Genomic DNA, 27,384 nt, shown 5'->3' on the forward strand with positions numbered 1-27,384 from the left:
TTCACGCTGCTAATCTCCGCCCACTCCTGTCACATGACCATCCTCACAGGTCCTTCATCCACAATCTCGTTTAGTTTGCAAAATTACTGGTGTACTGGTCACATGATTGTGACGTCATCACAGGTCCTACAACTCCAGCATCTAGCAGATACAGAGCAGGACCTGGTCGGGCAGTCACTGTTGTTGTAAGGAGGAGGTTTGTTACAGTGTGTCATCCCAGTAGTAAGGAGATTACATGAGGAGGAGGTTTGTTACAGTGTGTCACCCCAGTAGTAAGGAGATTATATGAGGAGGAGGTTTGTTACAGGGTGTCATCCCAGTAGTAAGGAGATTACATGAGGAGGAGGTTTGTTACAGTGTGTCATCCCAGTAGTAAGGAGATTACATGAGGAGGAGGTTTGTTACAGTGTGTCACCCCAGTAGTAAGGAGATTACATGAGGAGGAGGTTTGTTACAGTGTGTCACCCCAGTAGTAAGGAGATTATATGAGGAGGAGGTTTGTTACAGTGTGTCACCCCAGTAATAAGGAGATTACATGAGGAGGAGGTTTGTTACAGTGTGTCACCCCAGTAGTAAGGAGATTACATGAGGAGGAGGTTTGTTACAGTGTGTCACCCCAGTAGTAAGGAGATTACATGAGGAGGAGGTTTGTTACAGTGTGTCACCCCAGTAGTAAGGAGATTACATGAGGAGGAGGTTTGTTACAGTGTGTCACCCCAGTAGTAAGGTGATTACATGAGGAGGAGGTTTGTTACAGTGTGTCACCCCAGTAGTAAGGAGATTACATGGGGAGGAGGTTTGTTACAGTGTGTCACCCCAGTAGTCAGGAGATTATATGAGGAGGAGGTTTGTTACAGTGTGTCACCCCAGTAGTAAGGAGAGTACATGAAGAGGAGGTTTGTTACAGTGTGTCACCCCAGTAGTAAGGAGATTACATGAGGAGGAGGTTTGTTACAGTGTGTCACCCCAGTAGTAAGGAGATTACATGAGGAGGAGGTTTGTTACAGTGTGTCACCCCAGTAGTAAGGAGATTACATGAGGAGGAGGTTTGTTACAGTGTGTCACCCCAGTAGTAAGGAGATTACATGAGGAGGAGGTTTGTTACAGTGTGTCACCCCAGTAGTAAGGAGATTACATGAGGAGGAGGTTTGTTACAGTGTGTCACCCCAGTAGTAAGGAGATTACATGAGGAGGAGGATTGTTACAGTGTGTCGGTGAGGTTGTCTATGTGACATATGACGTGGTCCCTGTATGATATACAGTGGGATGAAAAGTTTGGGCCCCCAGGTAAAAATTTGTATTAATGTGCATAAAGAAGCCAAGGAAAGATGGAAAAATCTCCAAAAGGCATCAAATTACAGATTAGAAATTCTTATAATATGTCAACAAAAGTTATATTTTATTTCCATCATTTACACTTTCAAAATAACAGAAAACAAAAATGGCGTCTGCAAAAGTTTGTGCACCCTGCAGAATTTATAGCATGCACTGCCCCCTTTACAAAGCTGAGACCTGCCAGTATCATGGATTGTTCTCAATCATCATCTGGGAAGACCAGGTGATGTCATCTCAAAGGTTTTAAATGCCCAGACTCATCTGACCTTGCCCCAACAATCAGCACCACGGGTTCTTCTAAGCAGTTGTCTAGAAATCTGAAACTGAAAATAGTTGACGCTCACAAAGCTGGAGAAGGCTATAAGAAGATAGCAAAACGTTTTCAGATGTCAATATCCTCTGTTCGGAATGTAATTAAGAAATGTCAGTCATCAGGAACAGTGGAAGTTAAAGCAAGATCTGGAAGACCAAGAAAAATATCAGACAGAACAGCTCGCAGGATTGTGAGAAAAACAATTCAAAACCCACGTTTGACTGCACAATCCCTCCAGAAAGATCTGGCAGACACTGGAATTGTGGTACACTATTCCACTATAAAGAGATAATTGTACAAATATGGTCTTCATGGAAGAGTCATCAGAAGAAAACCTCTTCTAAGTCCTCACCACAAAAATCAGCGTTTGAACTTTGCATATGAACATATAGACAAGCCTGATGCATTTTGGAAACAAGTTCTGTGGACCGATGAGGTTAAAATTTAACTTTTTGGCCGGAATGAGCAAAGGTACGTTTGGAGAAGAAGGGGAACAGAATTTAATGAAAAGAACCTCTGCCCAACTGTTAAGCATGGGGGTGGATCAATCATGCTTTGGGGTTGTATTGCAGCCAGTGGCACAGGGAACATCTCACGAGTAGAAGGAAAAAGGGATTCAATAAAATGTCAGCAAATTTTGAATGCTAACTTGATGCCAACTGTGAAAAAGCTGAAGTTAAAGAGAGGATGGCTTCTACAAATAGATAATGATCCTAAACACCTCGAAATCCACGGGGGATTACATCAAGAGGCGTAAATTGAAGGTTTTGCCATGGCCTTCACAATCTCCTGACCTCAACATACTTGAAAATCTATGGATAGACCTTAAAAGAGCAGTGCGTGACAGACAGCCCAGAAATCTCAAAGAACTGGAAGACTTTTGTAAGGAAGAATGGGCAAAGATACCTCAAACAAGAATTAAAAGACTCTTGGCTGGCTACAAAAAGCGTTTACAATCTGTGATACTTGTGAAAGGGGGCAGTACAAGATATTAAAGTGGTATTCCAGGAAAATACTTTTTTATGTATATCAACTGGCTCCAGAAAGTTAAACAGATTTGTAAATGACTTTCAGTACTTATGAGCTTCTGAAGTTAAGGTTGTTCTTTTCTGTCTAAGTGCTCTCTGATGACACTTGTCTCGGGAACCGCCCAGTTTAGAACAGGTTTGCTATGGGCATTTGCTTCAGAAAAGAACAACCTTAACTTCAGAAGCTCATAAGTACTGAAAGGATTAAGATTTTTTAATAGAAGTAATTTACAAATCTGTTTAACTTTCTGGAGACAGTTGATGTATAAAAAAGTTTTTTCCTGGAATACCCCTTTAACTCTGTAGGGTGCCCAAACTTTTGCAGACGCCGTTTTTTGTTTTCTGTGATTTTGAAAGTGTAAATGATGGAAATAAAATGTAACTTTTGGTGACATATTATAAGAATGTCTAATCTGTAATTTGATGCATTTTGGAGATTTTTCCATCTTTCATTGGCTTCTTTATGCACATGAATACACATTTTTACCTGGGGTGCCAAAACTTTTGATCCCCACTGTATATACCTCCTCACTGACTGCATCCACACTGTATATAATAAATGAGGATGTCTATGTAACCTTATGATGTGGCCCTGTATTTTTTTAGTGCCCCTCCTCTCATAAAGGCCCCATCAGGACTCTTTCCCTCCAGCTGACCCCGTTGTCTCCTCTTCTTCTGAATGACCCCCAAGGATGGACAAGGACAGGAATGAGATGACTAAGAGAATATTACACTTCACCTTGGAGATCCTCCACCTGCTGACCGGAGAGGTGAGGTGACCCATCTACATTTCCACCATTGTTGTCCCCAACTACATTTCCACCATTGTTGTCCCCTATCTACATTTCCACCATTGTTGTCCCCATCTACAGTTCCACCATTGTTGTCCCCATCTACATTTCCACCATTGTTGTCCCCCATCTACATTTCCACCATTGTTGTCCCCCATCTACATTTCCACCATTGTTGTCCCCCATCTACATTTCCACCATTGTTGTCCCCATCTACATTTCCACCATTGTTGTCCCCATCTACATTTCCAGCATTGTTGTCCCCATCTACATTTCCACCAATGTTGTCCCCATCTACATTTCCACCAATGTTGTCCCCATCTACATTTCCACCATTGTTGTCCCCATCTACATATCCACCATTGTTGTCCCCCATCTACATTTCCACCATTGTTGCGTCCCCATCTACATTTCCACCATTGTTGTCCCCCCTCTACATTTCTACCATTGTTGTCTCCATCTACATTTCCACCATTGTTGTCCCCCCTCTACATTTCCACCATTGTTGTCCCCACATCTACATTTCCACCATTGTTGTCCCCCCATCTACATTTCCACCATTGTTGTCCCCCCATCTACATTTCCACCATTGTTGTCTCCATCTACATTTCCACCATTGTTGTCCCCAACTACATTTCCACCATTGTTGTCCCCCCATCTACATTTCCACCATTGTTGTCCCCATCTACATTTCCACAATTGTTGTCCCCATCTACATTTCCACCATTGTTGTCCCCCCATCTACATTTCCACCATTGTTGTCCCCCCATCTACATTTCCACCATTGTTGTCCCCATCTACATTTCCACAATTGTTGTCCCCATCTACATTTCCACCATTGATGTCCCCATCTACCTTTCCACCATTGTTGGCCCCCATCTACATTTCCACCATTGTTGGCCCCCCATCTACATTTCCACCATTGTTGCCACCATATACATTTCCACCATTGTTGTCCCCCCATCTACATTTCCACCATTGTTGTCTCCATCTACATTTCCCCCATTGTTGTCCCCATCTACATTTCCACCATTGTTGTCCTCCATCTACATTTCCACCATTGTTGTCCCCCATCTACATTTCCACCATTGTTGTCCCCATCTACATTTCCACCATTGTTGTCTCCATCTACATTTCCCCCATTGTTGTCTCCATCTACATTTCCCCCATTGTTGTCTCCATCTACATTTCCCCCATTGTTGTCCCCATCTACATTTCCCCCATTGTTGTCCCCATCTACATTTCCCCCATTGTTGTCCCCATCTACATTTCCCCCATTGTTGTCCCCATCTACATTTCCACCATTGTTGCCCCCCCTCTACATTTCCACCATTGTTGCCCCCCTCTACATTTCCACCATTGTTGTCCCCATCTACATTTCCACCATTGTTGTCCCCCATCTACATTTCCACCATTGTTGTCCCCCATCTACATTTCCACCATTGTTGTCTCCATCTACATTTCCCCCATTGTTGTCCTCCATCTACATTTCCCCCATTGTTGTCTCCATCTACATTTCCACCATTATTGTCCCCATCTACATTTCCACCATTGTTGTCCCCCATCTACATTTCCACCATTGATGTCCCCATCTACATTTCCACCATTGTTGTCCCCCATCTACATTTCCACCATTGTTGTCCCCCATCTACATTTCCACCATTGTTGTCCCCCATCTACATTTCCACCATTGTTGTCCCCCATCTACATTTCCACCATTGTTGTCCCCCCATCTACATTTCCACCAATGTTGTCCCCATCTACATTTCCACCATTGTTGTCCCCATCTACATTTCCACCATTGTTGTCCCCCATCTACATTTCCACCATTGTTGTCCCACATCTACATTTCCACCAGTGTTGTCCCCCATCTACATTTCCACCATTGTTGTCCCCCCCCATCTACATTTCCACCATTGTTGTCCCCCATCTACATTTCCACCATTGTTGGAGCGGTGCAGTAGTCTTGCAGGGTGCAGAAAGCTCAATAGACAGACTTCTGCAATACACCAGAGAAACTTCCAAAATTAACTTATATGTCCACATAAGACTGGACAAGAAATATCAGACAGCAGTAGATACTAATATGACATAACCAGCACATTGGTGCAATAGCTGAAAATGTAAAGGTCTTTCCCCACTAATTGAAAATATGGCCACCTGGCGATCTCCAGCCTCTTTGTGCCATTAATGTTAATGAGGCTTATGCAAATTGTTTTCCGAGCCCATATATATATATATAAATAGGTTTCCATCATTGGACTAGAGAAGAATTACTGGGGTCAGTCCCCTCATTGTCTCTCTCCATACACAGGATTATACCATAGTGAAGAAGACATGGGGGGAGTGTGTGGCCTCCAGCAGCCATGAGTCAGGAGGATGGAGCAGGGCCAAGGGCCCCATCACAGAGCCTCCACCTCACTCACCGATACATGAGGAGAAGATCCTAGAACTCACCCACAGGATCACTGAGCTGCTGACTGGAAAGGTGACCCTGCCAGGACATTATACAGTAATGGAGGGGTCTGGTGATGATTAGAGAGGTGACACTGCTGGGACATTATACAGTAATGGAGGGGTCTGGTGATGACTGGAGAGGTGACACTGCTGGGACATTATACAGTAATGGAGGGGTCTGGTGATGACTGGAGAGGTGACACTGCTGGGACATTATACAGTAATGGAGGAGTCTGGTGATGACTGGAGAGGTGACACTGCTGGGACATTATACAGTAATGGAGGGGTCTGGTGATGACTGGAGAGGTGACACTGCTGGGACATTATACAGTAATGGAGGGGTCTGGTGATGACTGGAGAGGTGATACTGCCAGGACATTATACAGTAATGGAGGGGTCTGGTGATGACTGAAGAGGTGACACTGCTGGGACATTATACAGTAATGGAGGGGTCTGGTGATGACTGGAGAGGTGACACTGCTGGGACATTATACAGTAATGGAGGGGTCTGGTGATGACTGGAGAGGTGACACTGTTGGGACATTATACAGTAATGGAGGGGTCTGGTGATGACTGGAGAGGTGACACTGCTGGGACATTGTACAGTAATGGAGGGGTCTGGTGATGACTGGAGAGGTGACACTGCTGGGACATTATACAGTAATGGAGGGGTCTGGTGATGACTGGAGAGGTGACACTGCAGGGACATTATACAGTAATGGAGGGGTCTGGTGATGATTAGAGAGGTGACACTGCTGGGACATTATACAGTAATGGAGGGGTCTGGTGATGACAGGAGAGGTGACACTGCTGGGACATTATACAGTAATGGAGGGGTCTGGTGATGATTAGAGAGGTGACACTGCTGGGACATTATACAGTAATGGAGGGGTCTGGTGGTGACTGGAGAGGTGACACTGCTGGGACATTATACAGTAATGGATTGGTCTGGGGATGACTGGAGAGGTGACACTGCTGGGACATTATACAGTAATGGAGGGGTCTGGTGATGACTGGAGAGGTGACACTGCTGGGACATTATACAGTAATGGAGGGGTCTGGTGATGACTGGAGAGGTGATACTGTTGGGACATTATACAGTAATGGAGGGGTCTGGTGATGATTAGAGAGGTGACACTGCTGGGACATTATACAGTAATGGAGGGGTCTGGTGGTGACTGGAGAGGTGACACTGCTGGGACATTATACAGTAATGGATTGGTCTGGGGATGACTGGAGAGGTGACACTGCTGGGACATTGTACAGTAATGGAGGGATCTGGTGATGACTGGAGAGGTGACACTGCCGGGACATTATACAGTAATGGAGGGGTCTGGTGATGACTGGAGAGGTGACACTGCTGGGACATTATACAGTAATGGAGGGGTCTGGTGATGACTGGAGAGGTGACACTGCTGGGACATTATACAGTAATGGAGGGGTCTGGTGATGACTGGAGAGGTGATACTGCTGGGACATTATACAGTAATGGAGGGGTCTGGTGATGACTGGAGAGGTGACACTGCTGGGACATTATACAGTAATGGAGGGGTCTGGTGATGACTGGAGAGGTGACACTGCTGGGACATTATACAGTAATGGAGGGGTCTGGTGATGACTGGAGAGGTGACACTGCTGGGACATTATACAGTAATGGATTGGTCTGGGGATGACTGGAGAGGTGACACTGCTGGGACATTATACAGTAATGGAGGGGTCTGGGGATGACTGGAGTGGTGACACTGCTGGGACATTATACAGTAATGGAGGGGTCTGGTGATGATTAGAGAGGTGACACTGCTGGGATATTATACAGTAATGGAGGGGTCTGGTGATGATTAGAGAGGTGACACTGCTGGGACATTATACAGTAATGGAGGGGTCTGGTGATGACTGGAGAGGTGACACTGCTGGGACATTATACAGTAATGGAGGGGTCTGGTGATGATTAGAGAGGTGACACTGCTGGGACATTATACAGTAATGGAGGGGTCTGGTGATGATTAGAGAGGTGACACTGCTGGGACATTATACATTAATGGAGGGGTCTGGTGATGATTAGAGAGGTGACACTGCTGGGACATTATACAGTAATGGAGGGTCTGGTGATGACTGGAGAGGTGACACTGCTGGGACATTATACAGTAATGGAGGGGTCTGGTGATGACTGGAGAGGTGACACTGCTGGGACATTATACAGTAATGGAGGGGTCTGGTGATGACTGGAGAGGTGATACTGCCAGGACATTATACAGTAATGGAGGGGTCTGGTGATGACTGAAGAGGTGACACTGCTGGGACATTATACAGTAATGGAGGGGTCTGGTGATGACTGGAGAGGTGACACTGCTGGGACATTATACAGTAATGGAGGGGTCTGGTGATGACTGGAGAGGTGACACTGTTGGGACATTATACAGTAATGGAGGGGTCTGGTGATGACTGGAGAGGTGACACTGCTGGGACATTGTACAGTAATGGAGGGGTCTGGTGATGACTGGAGAGGTGACACTGCTGGGACATTATACAGTAATGGAGGGGTCTGGTGATGACTGGAGAGGTGACACTGCAGGGACATTATACAGTAATGGAGGGGTCTGGTGATGATTAGAGAGGTGACACTGCTGGGACATTATACAGTAATGGAGGGGTCTGGTGATGACAGGAGAGGTGACACTGCTGGGACATTATACAGTAATGGAGGGGTCTGGTGATGATTAGAGAGGTGACACTGCTGGGACATTATACAGTAATGGAGGGGTCTGGTGGTGACTGGAGAGGTGACACTGCTGGGACATTATACAGTAATGGATTGGTCTGGGGATGACTGGAGAGGTGACACTGCTGGGACATTATACAGTAATGGAGGGGTCTGGTGATGACTGGAGAGGTGACACTGCTGGGACATTATACAGTAATGGAGGGGTCTGGTGATGACTGGAGAGGTGATACTGTTGGGACATTATACAGTAATGGAGGGGTCTGGTGATGATTAGAGAGGTGACACTGCTGGGACATTATACAGTAATGGAGGGGTCTGGTGGTGACTGGAGAGGTGACACTGCTGGGACATTATACAGTAATGGATTGGTCTGGGGATGACTGGAGAGGTGACACTGCTGGGACATTGTACAGTAATGGAGGGATCTGGTGATGACTGGAGAGGTGACACTGCCGGGACATTATACAGTAATGGAGGGGTCTGGTGATGACTGGAGAGGTGACACTGCTGGGACATTATACAGTAATGGAGGGGTCTGGTGATGACTGGAGAGGTGACACTGCTGGGACATTATACAGTAATGGAGGGGTCTGGTGATGACTGGAGAGGTGATACTGCTGGGACATTATACAGTAATGGAGGGGTCTGGTGATGACTGGAGAGGTGACACTGCTGGGACATTATACAGTAATGGAGGGGTCTGGTGATGACTGGAGAGGTGACACTGCTGGGACATTATACAGTAATGGAGGGGTCTGGTGATGACTGGAGAGGTGACACTGCTGGGACATTATACAGTAATGGATTGGTCTGGGGATGACTGGAGAGGTGACACTGCTGGGACATTATACAGTAATGGAGGGGTCTGGGGATGACTGGAGTGGTGACACTGCTGGGACATTATACAGTAATGGAGGGGTCTGGTGATGATTAGAGAGGTGACACTGCTGGGATATTATACAGTAATGGAGGGGTCTGGTGATGATTAGAGAGGTGACACTGCTGGGACATTATACAGTAATGGAGGGGTCTGGTGATGACTGGAGAGGTGACACTGCTGGGACATTATACAGTAATGGAGGGGTCTGGTGATGATTAGAGAGGTGACACTGCTGGGACATTATACAGTAATGGAGGGGTCTGGTGATGATTAGAGAGGTGACACTGCTGGGACATTATACATTAATGGAGGGGTCTGGTGATGATTAGAGAGGTGACACTGCTGGGACATTATACAGTAATGGAGGGGTCTGGTGATGATTAGAGAGGTGACACTGCTGGGACATTATACAGTAATGGAGGGTCTGGTGATGACTGGAGAGGTGACACTGCTGGGACATTATACAGTAATGGAGGGGTCTGGTGATGACTGGAGAGGTGACACTGCTGGGACATTATACAGTAATGGAGGGGTCTGGTGATGATTAGAGAGGTGACACTGCTGGGACATTATACAGTAATGGAGGGATCTGGTGATGACTGAAGAGGTGACACTGCTGGGACATTATACAGTAATGGAGGGGTCTGGTAATGACTGGAGAGGGGACACTGCTGGGACATTATACAGTAATGGAGGGGTCTGGTGATGACTGGAGAGGTGACACTGCTGGGACATTATACAGTAATGGAGGGGTCTGGTGATGACTGGAGAGGTGACACTGCTGGGGCATTATACAGTAATGGATTGGTCTGGGGATGACTGGAGAGGTGACACTGCTGGGACATTGTACAGTAATGGAGGGATCTGGTGATGACTGGAGAGGTGACACTGCCGGGACATTATACAGTAATGGAGGGGTCTGGTGATGACTGGAGAGGTGATACTGCTGGGACATTATACAGTAATGGAGGGGTCTGGTGATGACTGGAGAGGTGACACTGCTGGGACATTATACAGTAATGGAGGGGTCAGGTGATGACTGGAGAGGTGACACTGCTGGGACATTATACAGTAATGGAGGGGTCTGGTGATGACTGGAGAGGTGACACTGCTGGGACATTATACAGTAATGGAGGGGTCTGGTGATGACTGGAGAGGTGACACTGCTGGGACATTATACAGTAATGGAGGGGTCTGGTGATGACTGGAGAGGTGACACTGCTGGGACATTATACAGTAATGGAGGAGTCTGGTGATGACTGGAGAGGTGACCCTGCTGGGACATTATACAGTAATGGAGGGGTCTGGTGATGACTGGAGAGGTGACACTGCAGGGACATTATACAGTAATGAAGGGGTCTGGTGATGACTGGAGAGGTGACACTGCTGGGACATTATACAGTAATGGAGGAGTCTGGTGATGACTGGAGAGGTGACACTGCAGGGACATTATACAGTAATGGAGGGGTCTGGTGATGACTGGAGAGGTGACACTGCTGGGACATTATACAGTAATGGAGGGGTCTGGTGATGACTGGAGAGGTGACACTGCTGGGACATTATACAGTAATGGAGAGGTCTGGTGATGACTGGAGAGGTGACACTGCTGGGACATTATACAATAATGGAGGGGTCTGGTGATGACAGGAGAGGTGACACTGCTGGGACATTATACAGTAATGGAGGGGTCTGGTGATGACTGGAGAGGTGACACTGCTGGGACATTATACAGTAATGGAGGGGTCTGGTGATGACTGGAGAGGTGACACTGCTGGGACATTATACAGTAATGGATTGGTCTGGGGATGACTGGAGAGGTGACACTGCTGGGACATTATACAGCAATGGAGGGGTCTGGTGATGACTGGAGAGGTGACACTGCTGGGACATTATACAGTAATGGAGGGGTCTGGTGATGACTGGAGAGGTGACACTGCTGGGACATTATACAGTAATGGATTGGTCTGGGGATGACTGGAGAGGTGACACTGCTGGGACATTATACAGTAATGGAGGGGTCTGGTGATGATTAGAGAGGTTACACTGCTGGGACGTTATACAGTAATGGAGGGGTCTGGTGATGACTGAGAGAGGTGACACTGCTGGGACATTATACAGTAATGGAGGGGTCTGGTGATGACTGAAGAGGTGACACTGCTGGGACATTATACAGTAATGGAGGGGTCTGGTGATGACTGGAGAGGTGACACTGCTGGGACATTATACAGTAATGGAGGGGTCTGGTGATGACTGGAGAGGTGACACTGCTGGGACATTATACAGTAATGGAGGGGTCTGGTGATGACTGGAGAGGTGACACTGCTGGGACATTATACAGTAATGGAGGGGTCTGGTGATGACTGAGAGGTGACCCTGCTGGGACATTATATAGTAATGGAGGGGTCTGGTGATGACTGGAGAGGTGACACTGCTGGGACATTATACAGTAATGGAGGGGTCTGGTGATGACTGGAGAGGTGACACTGCTGGGACATTATACAGTAATGGAGGGGTCTGGTGATGACTGGAGAGGTGACACTGCAGGGACATTATACAGTAATGGAGGGGTCTGGTGATGACTGGAGAGGTGACACTGCTGGGACATTATACAGTAATGGAGGGGTCTGGTGATGATTAGAGAGGTGACACTGCTGGGACATTATACATTAATGGAGGGGTCTGGTGATGATTAGAGAGGTGACACTGCTGGGACATTATACAGTAATGGAGGGGTCTGGTGATGATTAGAGAGGTGACACTGCTGGGACATTATACAGTAATGGAGGGGTCTGGTGATGACTGGAGAGGTGACACTGCTGGGACATTATACAGTAATGGAGGGGTCTGGTGATGACTGGAGAGGTGACACTGCTGGGACATTATACAGTAATGGAGGGGTCTGGTGATGATTAGAGAGGTGACACTGCTGGGACATTATACAGTAATGGAGGGATCTGGTGATGACTGAAGAGGTGACACTGCTGGGACATTATACAATAATGGAGGGGTTTGGTGATGGTTAGAGAGGTGACACTGCTGGGACATTATACAGTAATGGAGGGGTCTGGTGATGACTGGAGAGGTGACACTGCTGGGACATTATACAGTAATGGAGGGGTCTGGTGATGACTGGAGAGGTGACACTGCTGGGACATTATACAGTAATGGAGGGGTCTGGTGATGATTAGAGAGGTGACACTGCTGGGACATTATACAGTAATGGAGGGGTCTGGTGATGATTAGAGAGGTGACACTGCTGGGACATTATACAGTAATGGAGGGGTCTGGTGATGACTGGAGAGGTGACACTGCTGGGACATTATACAGTAATGGAGGGGTCTGGTGATGATTAGAGAGGTGACACTGCTGGGACATTATACAGTAATGGAGGGATCTGGTGATGACTGAAGAGGTGACACTGCTGGGACATTATACAGTAATGGAGGGGTCTGGTGATGACTGGAGAGGTGACACTGCTGGGACATTATACAGTAATGGAGGGGTCTGGTGATGATTAGAGAGGTGACACTGCTGGGACATTATACAGTAATGGAGGGGTCTGGTGATGGTTAGAGAGGTGACACTGCTGGGACATTATACAGTAATGGAGGGGTCTGGTGATGACTGGAGAGGTGACACTGCTGGGACATTATACAGTAATGGAGGGGTCTGGTGATGATTAGAGAGGTGACACTGCTGGGACATTATACAGTAATGGAGGGATCTGGTGATGACTGAAGAGGTGACACTGCTGGGACATTATACAGTAATGGAGGGGTCTGGTGATGACTGGAGAGGTGACACTGCTGGGACATTATACAGTAATGGAGGGGTCTGGTGATGATTAGAGAGGTGACACTGCTGGGACATTATACAGTAATGGAGGGGTCTGGTGATGGTTAGAGAGGTGACACTGCTGGGACATTATACAGTAATGGAGGGGTCGGGGTGATGACTGTATCATTGTGTGTCAGGTTCCTATAAGGTGTCAGGATGTGGCGGTCTATTTCTCCATGGAGGAGTGGGAGTATGTAGGACGACACAAGGATCTGTACCAGGACATGATGGAGGATCACCGGCCCCGAACATCACCAGGTAAGAAGAGACATATATATAGATATCACTGTCACTACCTCACCACACTGGGACACTCGGAGCAGCTTCATTTGTGAGTTTCATGGCAGAGCAGAATTAGAGGGGGTTCATACTAAAATCTTCAGAGGTTTTGGGCACCTTATTCAATAATTTTTGGTTCCAATTTTTCCCTGCTCTGCCGATGTATTCATTCCCTGTGTGTTCCTTACAGATGAATATACAGGAGGTGATGTATTCATTTCCTGTGTGTTCCTTATAGATGGATATACAAGAGGTGATGTATTCAGTCCTTGTGTGTTCCTTACAGATGGATATACAAGAGGTGATGTATTCAGTCCCTGTGTGTTCCCTTCAGATGGAGTCATTGATAGAAATCCACACGAGAGGTGTCCCCGTCCTCTGTATTCCCAGGACGGTCCAGAGGATAATGTCCCAGAGAACCTTCAGGTAAATGGCGCTAAAGTTTTAACAAAATATGATCATAAATTACTGAACCAAAGATCTTTGAACACGTTTTTTTCTCATCTGTTTAGGGTGAAAATCTGATGGATATTAAGGTCGAGGTTAAAGATGAAGCAGAAGAGGAGACGGAGATCATAGTAGATCAGCTGTGTAAGGAGGGGGCGACTTATTGGTTGGAAAAAAAAAATAAATAAAAAAAAAAAAAATATATATATATATATATATACATATATATATATACATACAAATCCTCTGATCATCACATGTAAATAATCTATTCTGTCCCTGTGTGTTCTCTACAGATGGATATACAGAAGATGATGTATTCATTCCCTGTGTGTTCCCTACAGATGGCTATACAGGTGGTGATGCATTCAGTCCCTGTGTGTTCCTTACAGATGGATATACAGGAGGTAATGTATTAATTCCCTGTGTTCTCTACAGATGGATAAACAGGAGGTGATGTATTAATTCCCTGTGTGTTCCTTACAGATGGATATACAGGAGGTGATGTATTAATTCCCTGTGTGTTCCCTACAGATGGAGTTATGGATAGAAATCCACCCGAGAGGTGTCTCCGTCCTCTGTATTCCCATCACTGTCCAGAGGGAAATGTCCCAGAGAAGGATCAGGTAGATGAGGCTGATTCTATATCTCTATAGGGGGGTCCTGCAGTCATAGATGTGGGGATAGATTTTGGGTGTCTCTGTTGCTCCTCCTGTCTGCTGTATTGTAGTGAATTGTTCTATATGTCACATCAGGGGGGAGATCTGACTAATAATAAAGTGGAGGATGAAGAAGAGAGGATGAGGGCCCATCACCCGGGTATGAGGGAAGTGAAGGAGGAAATTCCAGGAGGTGTTACCCCAGGTATGTAATAATTCCAGGAGGTGTTACCCCAGGTATGTAATAATTCCAGGAGGTGTTACCCCAGGTAGGGAATAATTCCAGGAGGTGTTACGCCAGTTATGTAATAATTCCAGGAGGTGTTAGCCCAGGGATGCAATAATTCCAGGAGGTGTTACCCCGGGTATGTAATAATTCCAGGAGGTGTTACCCCGGGTATGTAATAATTCCAGGAGGTGTTACCCCCAGGTATGTAGTTATTCCAAGAGGTGTTACCCCAGGTATGTTGTAATTCCAGAGGTGTTACCCCAGGTATGTTGTAATTCCAGGAGGTGTTACCCCAGGTATGTTGTAATTCCAGGAGGTGTTACCCCAGGTATGTAATAATTCCAGGAGGTGTTACCCCAGGTATGTAATAATTCCAGGAGGTGTTACGCCGGTATGTAATAATTCCAGGAGGTGTTACCCCAGGTATGTAATAATTCCAGGAGGTGTTACCCCAGGTATGTAATAATTCCAGGGAGTGTTACCCCGGGTATGTAATAATTCCAGGAGGTGTTACCACCGGGTATGTAATAATTCCAGGAGGTGTTACCCCAGGTATGTAATAATTCCAGGAGGTGTTACCCAAGGTATGTAATAATTCCAGGAGGTGTTACCCCAGGTATGTAATAATTCCAGTAGGTGTCACCCCAGGTATGTAATAATTCCAGGAGTGTTACCCCAGGTATGTAATAATTCCAGGAGGTGTTACCCCGGTTTTGTAATAATTCCAGGAGGTGTTACCCCCAGTATGTAATAATTCCAGGAGGTGTTACCCCAGGTATGTAATAATTCCAGAGGTGTTACCCCGGGTATGTAATAATTCCCAGGAGGTGTTACCCCGGGTATGTAATAATTCAGGAGGTGTTACCCCGGGTATGTAATAATTCCAGGAGGTGTTACCCCAGGTATGTAATAATTCCAGGAGGTGTTACCCCGGTTTTGTAATAATTCCAGGAGGTGTTAACCCCAGTATGTAATAATTCCAGGAGGTGTTACCCCAGGTATGTAATAATTCCAGAGGTGTTACCCCGGGTATGTAATAATTCCAGGAGGTGTTACCCCGGGTATGTAATAATTCCAGGAGGTGTTACCCCGGGTATGTAATAATTCCAGAGGTGTTACCCCAGGTATGTAATAATTCCAGGAGGTGTTACCCCAGGTATGTAATAATTCCAGGAGGTGTTACCCCAGGTATGTAATAATTCCAGTAGGTGTCACCCCAGGTATGTAATAATTCCAGGAGGTGTTACCCCAGGTATGTAATAATTCCAGGAGGTGTTACCCCGGTTTTTGTAATAATTCCAGGAGGTGTTACCCCCAGTATGTAATAATTCCAGGAGGTGTTACCCCAGGTATGTAATAATTCCAGGAGGTGTTACCCCGGGTATGTAATAATTCCAGGAGGTGTTACCCCGGGTATGTAATAATTCCAGGAGGTGTTACCCCGGGTATGTAATAATTCCAGGAGGTGTTACCCCAGGTATGTAATAATTCCAGGAGGTGTTACCCCAGGTATGTAATAATTCCAGGAGGTGTTACCCCAGGTATGTAATAATTCCAGGAGGTGTCACCCAGGTATGTAATAATTCCAGGAGGTGTCACCCCAGGTATGTAATAATTCCAGGAGGTGTTACCCCGGTTTTGTAATAATTCCAGGAGGTGGTTACCCCCAGTATGTAATAATTCCAGGAGGTGTTACTTTTAAGGAGTTGTAGTTTTGCAACATCTGGCAGGTCCGCAGGTTGAAGACCACTGGTATTGGAAGTTGTACTCACCTGTCCCCGCCGCTCCGGACCGTCACTGCTTGTCACCGCTGCCCTGGATGTCGCCATCCATCGTTGTCGCCGCGTCCCCGGGGTGTCCCCGACGCTCCGGTAAGGCCTCGGCTTCCCCGGCATCCTCGCTGTCTGTCGCCGCCATTACGTCGCTACTCACGCCGCTCCTATTGGATGACGGGACGGTGTGCGCAGCGACGTGATGACGACGATGGAGAGCGCCGACGATGCAGGGGATCCCGAAGAGGACGCGCCGGAGCCCGAGGACAGGTAAGTGATCGTCAGCGGACCACACGGGCACCGTAAACGGCTATCCGGGGGCAGCTGAAGAAGTCTGCGCTGGAGGATAGCCGTTTATGCGATGGCCCCGACATACAAAAGCATCGTATGTTGATGCTGTCTCTGAGAGGCCATCGTATGTTGGAAATGATCGTATGTCGGGGCCATCGTAGGTCGGGGGGGTCACTGTAAGATAATAGTGACAGCGGAGGAGCTTGGAGAAGGTGAGTGTTAAATTTATTTATTTTTTGTATTTTTGCCTATTGCTGGCCTCCTACATGAGGGTTCTGTCTAATAGGGGCCCATATACTGGAGAAACTTCCTATTGGGGTCTAACTTCACATATGGAACCTACCTAATAATAGTATATATTCTGGGAAAACTTCCTACCGGGGGCCTTTCTACAGGGGGAGATCTACTAAATAGGGACCTGGAAAACTGCCTACTGGGGGTCTAAGTACTGGGGAACTACCTATTGGGTTCTATCTACTAGGGGCCTATAAAGTGGGGAAACTACCTGCTAGAGTACTTGTATATTAGGGAAACTGACTAATGGGTGGCACCTGCCTAAAATACATACTGGGGGTACTTGTGTACCTATTAAAGGGGTATTCCAGGAAAAACCTTTTTTTATATATATATCAACTGGCTCCAGAAAGTTAAACAGATTTGTAAATTACTTCTATTAAAAAATCTTAATCCTTTCAGTACTTAAGAGCTTCTGAAGTTAAGGTTGTTCTTTTCTGTCTAAGTGCTCTCTGATGACACGTGTCTCCGGAACTATCCAGTTTAGAAGAGGTTCGCTCTGGGGATTTGCTTCTAAACTGGGCGTTTCCCGAGACACGTGTCATCAGAGAGCACTTAGACAGAAAAGAACAACCTTAACTTCAGAAGCTCTTAAGTACTGAAAGGATTAAGATTTTTTAATAGAAGTAATTTACAAATTTGTTTAACTTTCTGGAGCCAGTTGATATATAAAAAAAAAAAGTTTTTTCCTGGATAATCCCTTTAATGCAACCTACCTCTGTCTCCACTCTCCACCAACCTCTAACCAAATTACCTACCCAATGTGTGGTACACAATGGGGGCTTTATTATTAAGGGTGGGGGGGGGGAGTAAGAGGAGTGCTCAAAAAGTTTGGGGGCCTTGATGTTTGTCCAGCAGGTTCTCCATAGAGAAATAGTGGCTGGAATAAATCGTTCGGGCAGCGTGGGCCAAACAGACCTATAAAGAAAATTGACCGATTCCGATCTGAGAAGACGTCCTCTGTGAGTCACTGGATGTAGCTCCACTGTAATCCCTTATAAGATTTACAGTGCTGTTTACTGAGGCTACCTGCCGCTGTAGTGGGAGAGGAGATTTTGGTCTGTATATAGTCTTTCTTTATTTAGTATTATGATAATATAGGGTCATGGGGTGGTGGAATTATTTTTATTTAACCCCCCCCCCCCCCCCCCCATGGTTTTGGGAAAATCCTGTGCTGCGTGACCTGTGCAGAGGTCATTGTGCAGGGAGGAGGAGTGGGGAGTTATGACATTGTAAATGGGCCCGATCTCATATACCGTATATACTGAGTATAACTGTATAAGAGTATATAGGCCCCTAATTTCACCCCAAAAGCCCAGGAAAAGTTATTGACTCGACTATAATCCTAGGTGGGAAATACATCATCCAGGCCCCCGTCATCATCCCCCCCCCCCCCCCTTCATCATCACCCCCTGTTAATCCCTTCATCAGTGGTCTTCAACCTGCGGACCTCCAGATGTTGCAAAACTACAACTCCCAGCGTGTCTGGGAATGCTGGGAGTTGTAGTTTTGAAACCTCTGGAGGTCCGCAGGTTGAAGACCACTGCGGCCTTTGTCATCATCCAGACCCCCCTTTAGCTTTCTACTCCCCTCCCCTCGGTGGGAAGGAAGGGTGAGCTGGTCCGGGCCATCTATGCTGCAGGGACCGTCCGGTGGGGAGGGTTAGTCGTTGTGGGCTGGTCCATTTTCACCGAGGGGACCCTCTTCTCCGTGCTCCAGGCCTGCCCCGGACTAGTGACATGGCCTTGAAGATGACGCGCGTCCCTGTGTGTCGTCGTCAAGGCCATGTCACTAGTCCGGGGCAGGCCTGGAGCACGCAGAAAAGGGGCCCCCCCGGTGAAAATGGACCAGCCCGCAACGACTAACCCTCCCCACCGGACGGTCCCTGCAGCATAGATGGCCCGGACCAGCTCACCCTTCCTTCCCACCGAGGGGAGGTGAGTAGAAAACTAAAGGGGGGTCTGGATGATGACAGCCGATGGCTGTCCGGGCATGCTGGGAGTTGTAGTTTTGCAACATCTGGAGGTCCGCAGGTTAAACACCACTGATGAAGGGATTGACAGGTGGAGATTTCACTCGAGTATAAGCCGAGGGGGGCTTTTCAGCACTAAAAATCGTGCTGAAAAACTCGGCTTATACTCGAGTATATACGGTATATATTTATATCTATATTCACTGTTCTCCTGCTTGTGATGATTCGGATCCAAGTCTGGAAACATATTGGTAAAAGATTCTGAATCTGAAGGTTATTTGTCTTAAAGGGTTACTCCGCCCTTAGACCTCTTATCCCTTATCTAAAGGATAGGGGAAAAGATGTCTGATCGTGGGTGTCCCGCCGCTGGGGACCCCCGCGATCTCCCTGCTGCACCCGGCGTTCATTTAGAGCAGTGGTCTCCAACCAGCGGACCTCCAGATGTTGCAAAACTACAACTCCCAGCATGCCCGGACAGCCGTTGGCTGTCCGGGCATGCTGGGAGTTGTAGTTTTGCAACATCTGGAGGTCCGCAGGTTGAAGACCACTGATTTAGAGCGTTAGGTGCAGTTCCGGAGGCTCGTGACGTCACTGTCACGCCCAGCTTGTGACATCATGGCCACGCCCCCTCAATGCAAGTCTATGGGAGGGGGCGCGGCAGTGACGAGCCTCAGTAGCTGCACCCGACCCCTGCGGGACCCCCGCGATCAGACATCTTATCCCCTATACTTTGGATAGAGGACAAGATGTCTAGGGGTGGAGTACCCCTTTAAAGCTATAAGGGAGATCGTCTGCCAACGATGCCAACTGAAGCCGCATAATCCATTATAGCTAAATTATCCGCCTTTTTATCCATGGAAGAAAGATCCACAATCTTATCACGTAGGGGAGCTTCCCACCCCTCTGATTATTTAGGATTAAATCTTATACAGACTCGAATCTTAAAGGGGTACTGGAGAAAAAAAATTTTAATCACCTGGTGCCAGAAATTTAAACAGATTTGTAAATTACTTCTATTTAAAAATCCTAATCCTTCCAGTACTTATCAGCTGCTGTATGCTCCACAGGAAGTTGTGTAGTTCTTTCCAGTCTGACCACAGTGCTCTCTGCTGACACCTCTGTCCGTGTCAGGAACTGTCCCGAGCAGTAGTAAATCCCCCATAGCAAAGCTCTCCTGCTCTGGACAGTTCCTGATACGGACAGAGGTGTCAGCAGAGAGCACTGTGGTCAGACTGGGAAAAGCTACACAACTTCCTGTGGAGCATACAGCAGCTGGAAGTACTAGAAGGATTAAGATTTTTAAATAGAAGTAATTCTTCTACAAATCTGTTTAACTTTCTGGCACCAGTTGATAAAAATAAAAAAAATAATAATAATTTTCCAGCGGAGTACCCCTTTAAGCCTGAATCAGTTCTTCTCTTTGGTTTGTTCCAGTCCATCTAAAACCATGGTGGCAAGCTGATGAATAGAAAAGCCTAGTTTTAATGTTAAAGGGGTACTCCACGGAAAAAATCTTATTCCCCTATCCAAAGGATAGAGGATAAAATGTCTGATCACTGGGGACCCAGTGATTTCCGGCGCGGCACCCCAGTCATCTGTTCAGGGAACGTATTCTCACTCCGGGTGACTGGTGACTACAGCCGTCATAGACCTGAATGGAAGGGGCATGGCGTGACGTCACCAACATGGAAGCTCCAAGCGTCTGTGTTCTGGACGCCGCCGCTGCCAGCCCGGAAATCGCGGGGGACCCCCCCTCCGCCCAAACACCCCCCCACCCCCGGGATCAGACTTACTTTTAACTGCAATACTGTCTGCTAGCAATTGGTGCTGATGGTGCGGGTACAGCTCCGGTGCCATGGCTGTGTGTTAGAACAGGTGAAAGTGATACCAATCGGGACTGAAGGGCCAAATACAGTGGTCCCTCAACATACGATGGTAATTCCTTCCAAACGACCCATCGCTTGTCGAATCCATCGTATGTTGAGGGATCCGTGCAATGTAAAGTATAGGAAGCTGTACTCACCTGTCCCCGCCGCTCCGCACCAGGTCCTCACCGCTCCCGCTGCTGTTCCAGGGGCTCCTGATGCTGTCCCGCTGCTCCGGTGTCTTCTCCGCGATCCTCCGGTGTCTTGCGCATCTTCTCCAGGGTCCGGGCCTCGCTTTCTGGTGACGTTATTACTCTGCTGCGCGGCGTGGCGTGCGTAGTGACGTAATAACGACGCCGGAAAGCAAGGCCCGGACCCTGGAGAAGATGCGCAAGACACCGGAGGATCGCGAAGTGGACCCGGAGCAGCGGGAATAGGTAAGTGAACCTGTTCGGGATGCTTAAACTGCTATCCGACAGTAGCTTAAGCATTTTGCGCTGTCGGATAGCAGTTAATGCGATGGTCCCGACATATAAAAGCATCGTATGTCGATTTTATCATATGTCGGGGCCATCGTAGGTCGGGGGGTTACTGTATGTTGGCAGAGGTCAGGCAAGATTCCTGAATTAATTCTAGGTTTATGTAATAAGAGACCACAGGGGGAAGTACAGAAGCCTAGTTTATCAAAAAATAGCTTAGAGGAAGGGGAGTACTTAACCCTCTATACTTAACCCTCTACTGCTCAGTGCCAAGATCCCCACTGAACTTTAACTAAAAATCCAAAAGTCATTAATTTGATACATTTTATAATCCTTCCCAGGTCACTGCCCCCATCATGATAAACCCCTCCCTGTCTTTATTTTTTATTATTTTTTTTAGTTTTCTACCTTGATATTGTTCTGTATTTTCTGCTCAGTCTCAGTCAGATTCACAGACAGGGAAGGGGCGTTCCCCAGCAGGCGTGACATCATCTGAAGCCATACAGGGGAGAACTTCCTCCCTCACTCTGCTACACACAGCCCAGTTAAGTGTGTGATGAGTTGTGATTGGCCACACTATACATACACACTATATACTGTATACACTATACAGTGACCCCCCCCCCGACCTACGATGGCCCCGACATATGATCATTTCAACATACGATGGACTCTCAGAGGCAGCATCAACATACGATGCTTTTGTATGTCGGGGCCATCGCATAAACGGCTATCCTCCAGCGCAGACTGCTTCAGCTGCCCCCGGATAGGCATTTACGGTGCCCCGTGTGGTCCGCTGACGATCACTTACCTGTCCTCGGGGCTCCGGTGCGTCCTCTTCAGGATCCCCTGCATCGTCGGCGCTCTCCATCGTCGTCATCACGTCCCTGCGTCGTCATCATCCAATAGGAGCGGCGTGCGTAGCGACGTGATGGCGGCGACGGAAAGCGGGGATGCCGGGGAAGCAGAGGCCTTGCCGGAGCGTCGGGGACACCCTGGGGACGCGGCAACAGCGATGGACGGCGACATCCAGGGCAGCGGTGACGAGCGGTAACTGGTCCGGAGCGGTGGGGACAGGTGAGTATAACCTCCAATACCAGTGGTCTTCAACCTGCGGACCTCCAGATGTTTCAAAACTACAATTCCCAGCATGCCCGGACAGCCGTTGGCTGTCCGGGCATGCTGGGTGTTGTAGTTTTGCAACATCTGGAGGTCCGCAGGTTGTAGACCACTGTCCTATACTTTACATTGCACGGATCCCTCAACATACGATGGTTTCAACAAACGATGGTCCATTTGGGACGGATTACCATCGTATGCTGAGGGACCACTGTACACTATATATACTGTTTATACACTCTATGGGGGATATTTATCATTGTGTATATACACAGTTTTCATTGTCTATTTTGCATGTTTTTTTGCGCAATGCTTTTTTTTTTTTTCGTGCCTTTTTTTGCCGTAATTTCTGACAGAACATAACATATGGAATTCTAGGTCACCGTGTACGGTAGAGCTGATTAACTGCGTCTCTTATGTTTACACGCACAAACTTTGCGCAAGTCCCAATTTTAATGCACAAATATACACCAACTAGGAGGACATGTAAAGGTTTGTGGAGATGGAGCGCACGGTAGAGTAAGGGGGGCGTTTCTACTGGTGCACACAGTTTATCAAGGGACGTGCACTTTTTTTAGTAAATTTTGTGCAAGGGTGTAAATTAGAGAAGCAGTGGAAAGGGGTAGATCTGTGTCTACAATAAACATATAATGATAAATACACTATACACTCTATATACTCTATACAGCAGCAGTCTTCAAACTGTGGCCCTCCAGATGTTGCAAAACTACAACTCCCAGCATGCCCGGACAGCCAACGGCTGTCCGGGCATGCTGGGAATTGTAGTTTTGTAACATCTGGAGGGCCACAGTTTGAAGACCAATGCTATACAATCTATATACTCTATACACTCTATATACACTTTATATACCCTATACACTCTATATACACTTTATATACCCTATACACTCTATATACTCTATACACTCTATATACACTTTATATACCCTATACACTCTATATACTCTATACACTCTATATACACTTTATATACCCTATACACTCTATATACTCTATACGCTCTATATACTCTATACAGTCTATATACACTTTATATACTCTATATACTCTATACACTCTATATACACTTTATATATTCTATACACTCTATATACACTATACACTCTATATACTCTATACAGCAGCAGTCTTCAAACTGTGGCCCTCCAGATGTTGCAAAACTACAACTCCCAGCATGCCCGGACAGCCAACGGCTGTCCGGGCATGCTGGGAATTGTAGTTTTGTAACATCTGGAGGGCCACAGTTTGAAGACCAATGCTATACAATCTATATACTCTATACACTCTATATACACTTTATATACCCTATACACTCTATATACTCTATACACTCTATATACACTTTATATACCCTATACACTCTATATACTCTATACACTCTATATACACTTTATATACTCTATATACTCTATACACTCTATATACACTTTATATACTCTATACACTCTATATACTCTATACACTCTATATACACTTTATATACTCTATACACTCTATATACTCTATACACTCTATATACTCTATACAGTCTATATACTCTACTCTATATACTCTATGCACTCTATACACTCTATATACTCTATACACTCTATATACACTTTATATACTCTACACTCTATATACACTTTATATACTCTATACACTCTATATACTCTATACACTCTATATACACTTTATATACTCTATACACTCTATACACACTTTATACACTCTATACACTCTATACACTCTATATACTCTATACACTCTATATACTCTATACACTCTATATACACTTTATATACTCTATACACTCTATACACTCTATATACACTTTATACACTCTATACACTCTATATACTCTATACATTCTATATACACTTTATATACTCTATACACTCTATACACTCTATATACACTTTATATACTCTATACACTCTATATACTCTATACACTCTATATACACTTTATATACTCTATACACTCTATATACACTCTATACACTCTATACGTTCTATATACACTCTATTCACTGTATATACGCTATACACTGTGCTGAGCTGAGGTCCCCCCTGCATATTTTGGCTTTTGTCTCGGCCAGGCTGTCGAAGGAGATAATCTGCTAGCAGGACCAGAAGGAGGGCCCTTGGTGGCCGAACTTTAAGGGGTTAATTTAACACACAAAGTTACACAATTTTATTAAGAAGTACTGTATTTTTCGCAGTATAAGACGCACTTTTTCTTCCCCAAAACTGGGGGGGAAAAGTTGGTGCGTCTTATACAGCGAATACACCCCTATTGCGGCGGTCCCTGTGGCCATCAACGGCCGGGACCCGCGGCTAATACAGGACATCACCGATCGCGGTGATGCCCTGTATTAACCCTTCAGACGCGGCGATCAAAGCTGACTGCCGCGTCTGAAGCGAAAATAACACTAACCCGGCCGCTCAGTCGGGCTGTTCGGGACCGCCGCGGTGAAATCGCGGCATCCCGAACAGCTTACAGGACACCGAGAGGGACCTTACCTGCCTCCTCGTTGTCTGCTCCGTGCCGGGATCCCCTGCATGGCCGGCGCTCTCCTTCGACGTCATCACGCCGTCCCGTCATCCAATAGGAGCGGCGTGTGTAGTGACGTGATGACGGCGACGGAGAGCGTGGATCCCGGGGAAGAAGACGTCCGGAGCGTCGGGGACACCACGGAGACGCGGCGACAGTGATGGAGCGACATCCAGGGAAGTGGTGATGGGTCCGGAGCGGCGGGGACAGGTGAGTATTACCTCCTATACCAGTGGTCTTCAACCTGCGGACCTCCAGATGTTGCAAAACTACAACTCCCAGCATGCCCGGACAGCCAACGGCTGTCCGGGCATGCTGGGTGTTGTAGTTTTGCAACATCTGGAGGTCCGCAGGTTGAAGATCACTGTTGGGTGCAGAATCTTTTTTTTCCTAGATTTTGCACATTTAAAATTGGGTGCGTCTTATACGCCGGTGCGTCCTATAGGGCGAAAAATACGGTATATTAGAAAGGTAATTCAAATAGGCTAATATATAATGTATTACATTTTATTACTAGTGATTGGTACCATTTAACAACTGCATCAAAAAATGCATATATTTCCTGCAAAATGTATATGTAATACATTTCTCTACTTTGTGGTTTAGAAATTTGTTTAATTAACAAAATAAATTTTTATCCAAAACAGATCTATCATCTAATAATCCCCCTGATCATGAGGAATCTTCTCCCGACCAACCACACATTGTTACCACAAGGGCAGAGCAAAAAGAGGATGAAAGGATGCAATGTGAGGAATGTGGAAAAGAGTTTCCAAAAAAAGCACATCTTTTTAAACACAGACAAATTCACACAGGAGTAAGGCCGTATTCATGTTCAGAATGTGGGAAATGCTTTACATATAAATCCGATCTTGTTAAACATGAGAGAATTCACAGAGGAGAGAAGCCATATTCCTGTTCAGAATGTGGGAAATGTTTTACAAGTAAACAAAGTCTTGTTACACATGAGAGAATTCACACAGGAGAGAAACCCTACCCATGTCGGGAATGTGGGAAATGTTTTATAGATAAACAAAGTCTTATTACTCATGAGAGAAGTCACACTGGAGAGAAGCCGTATCCATGTGTGCAGTGTGGGAAATGTTTTACCAATAAATCAAGTCTTGTTGTACATGAACGGATTCACACAGGAGAAAAGCCATATTCGTGTTCAGAATGTGGAAAAAGCTTCATAAGCAAACAACAGCTTGTAAAACATGAGCGGATTCACACAGGAGAGAAGCCATACTCCTGTTCAGAATGTGGGAAGTGTTTTACAAATCAGTCAAACCTTGTGAAGCATGAGAGAATTCACACAGGAGAGAAGCCGTATTCATGTTCAGAATGTGGGAAATGTTTTACAAGAAAATCACATCTTATTATACACGAGAGAAGTCACAAAAAAGACAAAAGAGAGAGGCCGTATTCCTGTTCAAAATGTATGAAATGTTTTACAGAAAAATCGCACCTCGTTTCACATGAGAGATGTCACACAGGAGAGAAGCCGTATTCATGTTCAGAATGTGGGAAATGTTTTAATGATAAATCGAGTCTTGTTGTACATGTAAGAATTCACACAGGAGAGAAGCCATATTCATGTTCAGTATGTGGTAAATGCTTTATAAGTAAATCGCACCTTGTTAAACACGAGAGAATACATACAGGAGAGAAGCCGTATTCATGTTCACAATGCGGGAAATGCTTTACGAATCAATCAAACTTCATTAAACATGAGAGAACTCACACAGGAGAGAAGCCATATTCGTGTTCACAGTGTGGGAAAGGTTTTACAAGAAAATCGTATCTTGCGTCACACGAGAGAAGTCACACTGGGGAGAAGCCGTATTCATGTTCACAATGCGGGAAATGTTTTACAGATAAATCGACTTGTGTCAGACATGTGAGAAATCATATGTGGTAGAAGTCATTTTGACGTTCTATTTGTGGAAAATGTTTTAAAAGATTAAAAAAATTCTTACTCAGAACCCCTTTCCTTTCCTGCTTGCTTTGCCACCCTAAGCAGCGGCTTTACAACTGGGTACCAGTCCTTCTGCTAACT

General features: G+C 46.1%; 1 protein-coding gene across 4 annotated transcripts; it reads left to right on the plus strand.

The window, feature by feature from the left end:
- The first annotated feature begins 69 nt into the window (after positions 1–69).
- Positions 70–27,304, plus strand: LOC130296748 (zinc finger protein ZFP2-like). Of its 4 annotated transcripts, none has more exons than XM_056548629.1 (10): positions 70–185; positions 3,368–3,446; positions 5,782–5,955; positions 13,501–13,621; positions 13,929–14,068; positions 14,155–14,233; positions 14,386–14,496; positions 14,624–14,715; positions 14,845–14,953; positions 25,973–27,304. In XM_056548629.1, exons 1-10 carry the CDS (start codon positions 103–105, stop codon positions 27,244–27,246), a joined length of 2,262 nt encoding a protein of 753 aa, XP_056404604.1. In that variant the 5' UTR covers positions 70–102; the 3' UTR covers positions 27,247–27,304. The 4 variants fall into 4 exon arrangements, with proteins under 4 accessions (XP_056404604.1, XP_056404605.1, XP_056404606.1 ...); XM_056548630.1 differs by having other exon boundaries at positions 109–196; XM_056548631.1 differs by having other exon boundaries at positions 119–185; positions 3,283–3,446.
- The last annotated feature ends 80 nt before the right edge of the window (positions 27,305–27,384 follow it).

Source organism: Hyla sarda, chromosome 12, assembly GCF_029499605.1.
Source record: "Hyla sarda isolate aHylSar1 chromosome 12, aHylSar1.hap1, whole genome shotgun sequence".
Classification (NCBI taxonomy): Eukaryota; Metazoa; Chordata; class Amphibia; order Anura; family Hylidae; genus Hyla; species Hyla sarda.

What these genes read in the sequence shown, in the direction of transcription:
- LOC130296748 (XM_056548629.1), top strand. Translation starts at nt 103, where the DNA reads ATGATTGTGACGTCATCACAGGTCCTACAACTCCAGCATCTAGCAGAT. An exon ending in TCCACCTGCTGACCGGAGAG is followed by an intron (nt 3,447 to 5,781) that starts GTGAGGTGACCC and finishes CTCCATACACAG; the next exon opens with GATTATACCATAGTGAAGAA. An exon ending in ATGTCCCAGAGAAGGATCAG is followed by an intron (nt 14,716 to 14,844) that starts GTAGATGAGGCT and finishes ATGTCACATCAG; the next exon opens with GGGGGAGATCTGACTAATAA.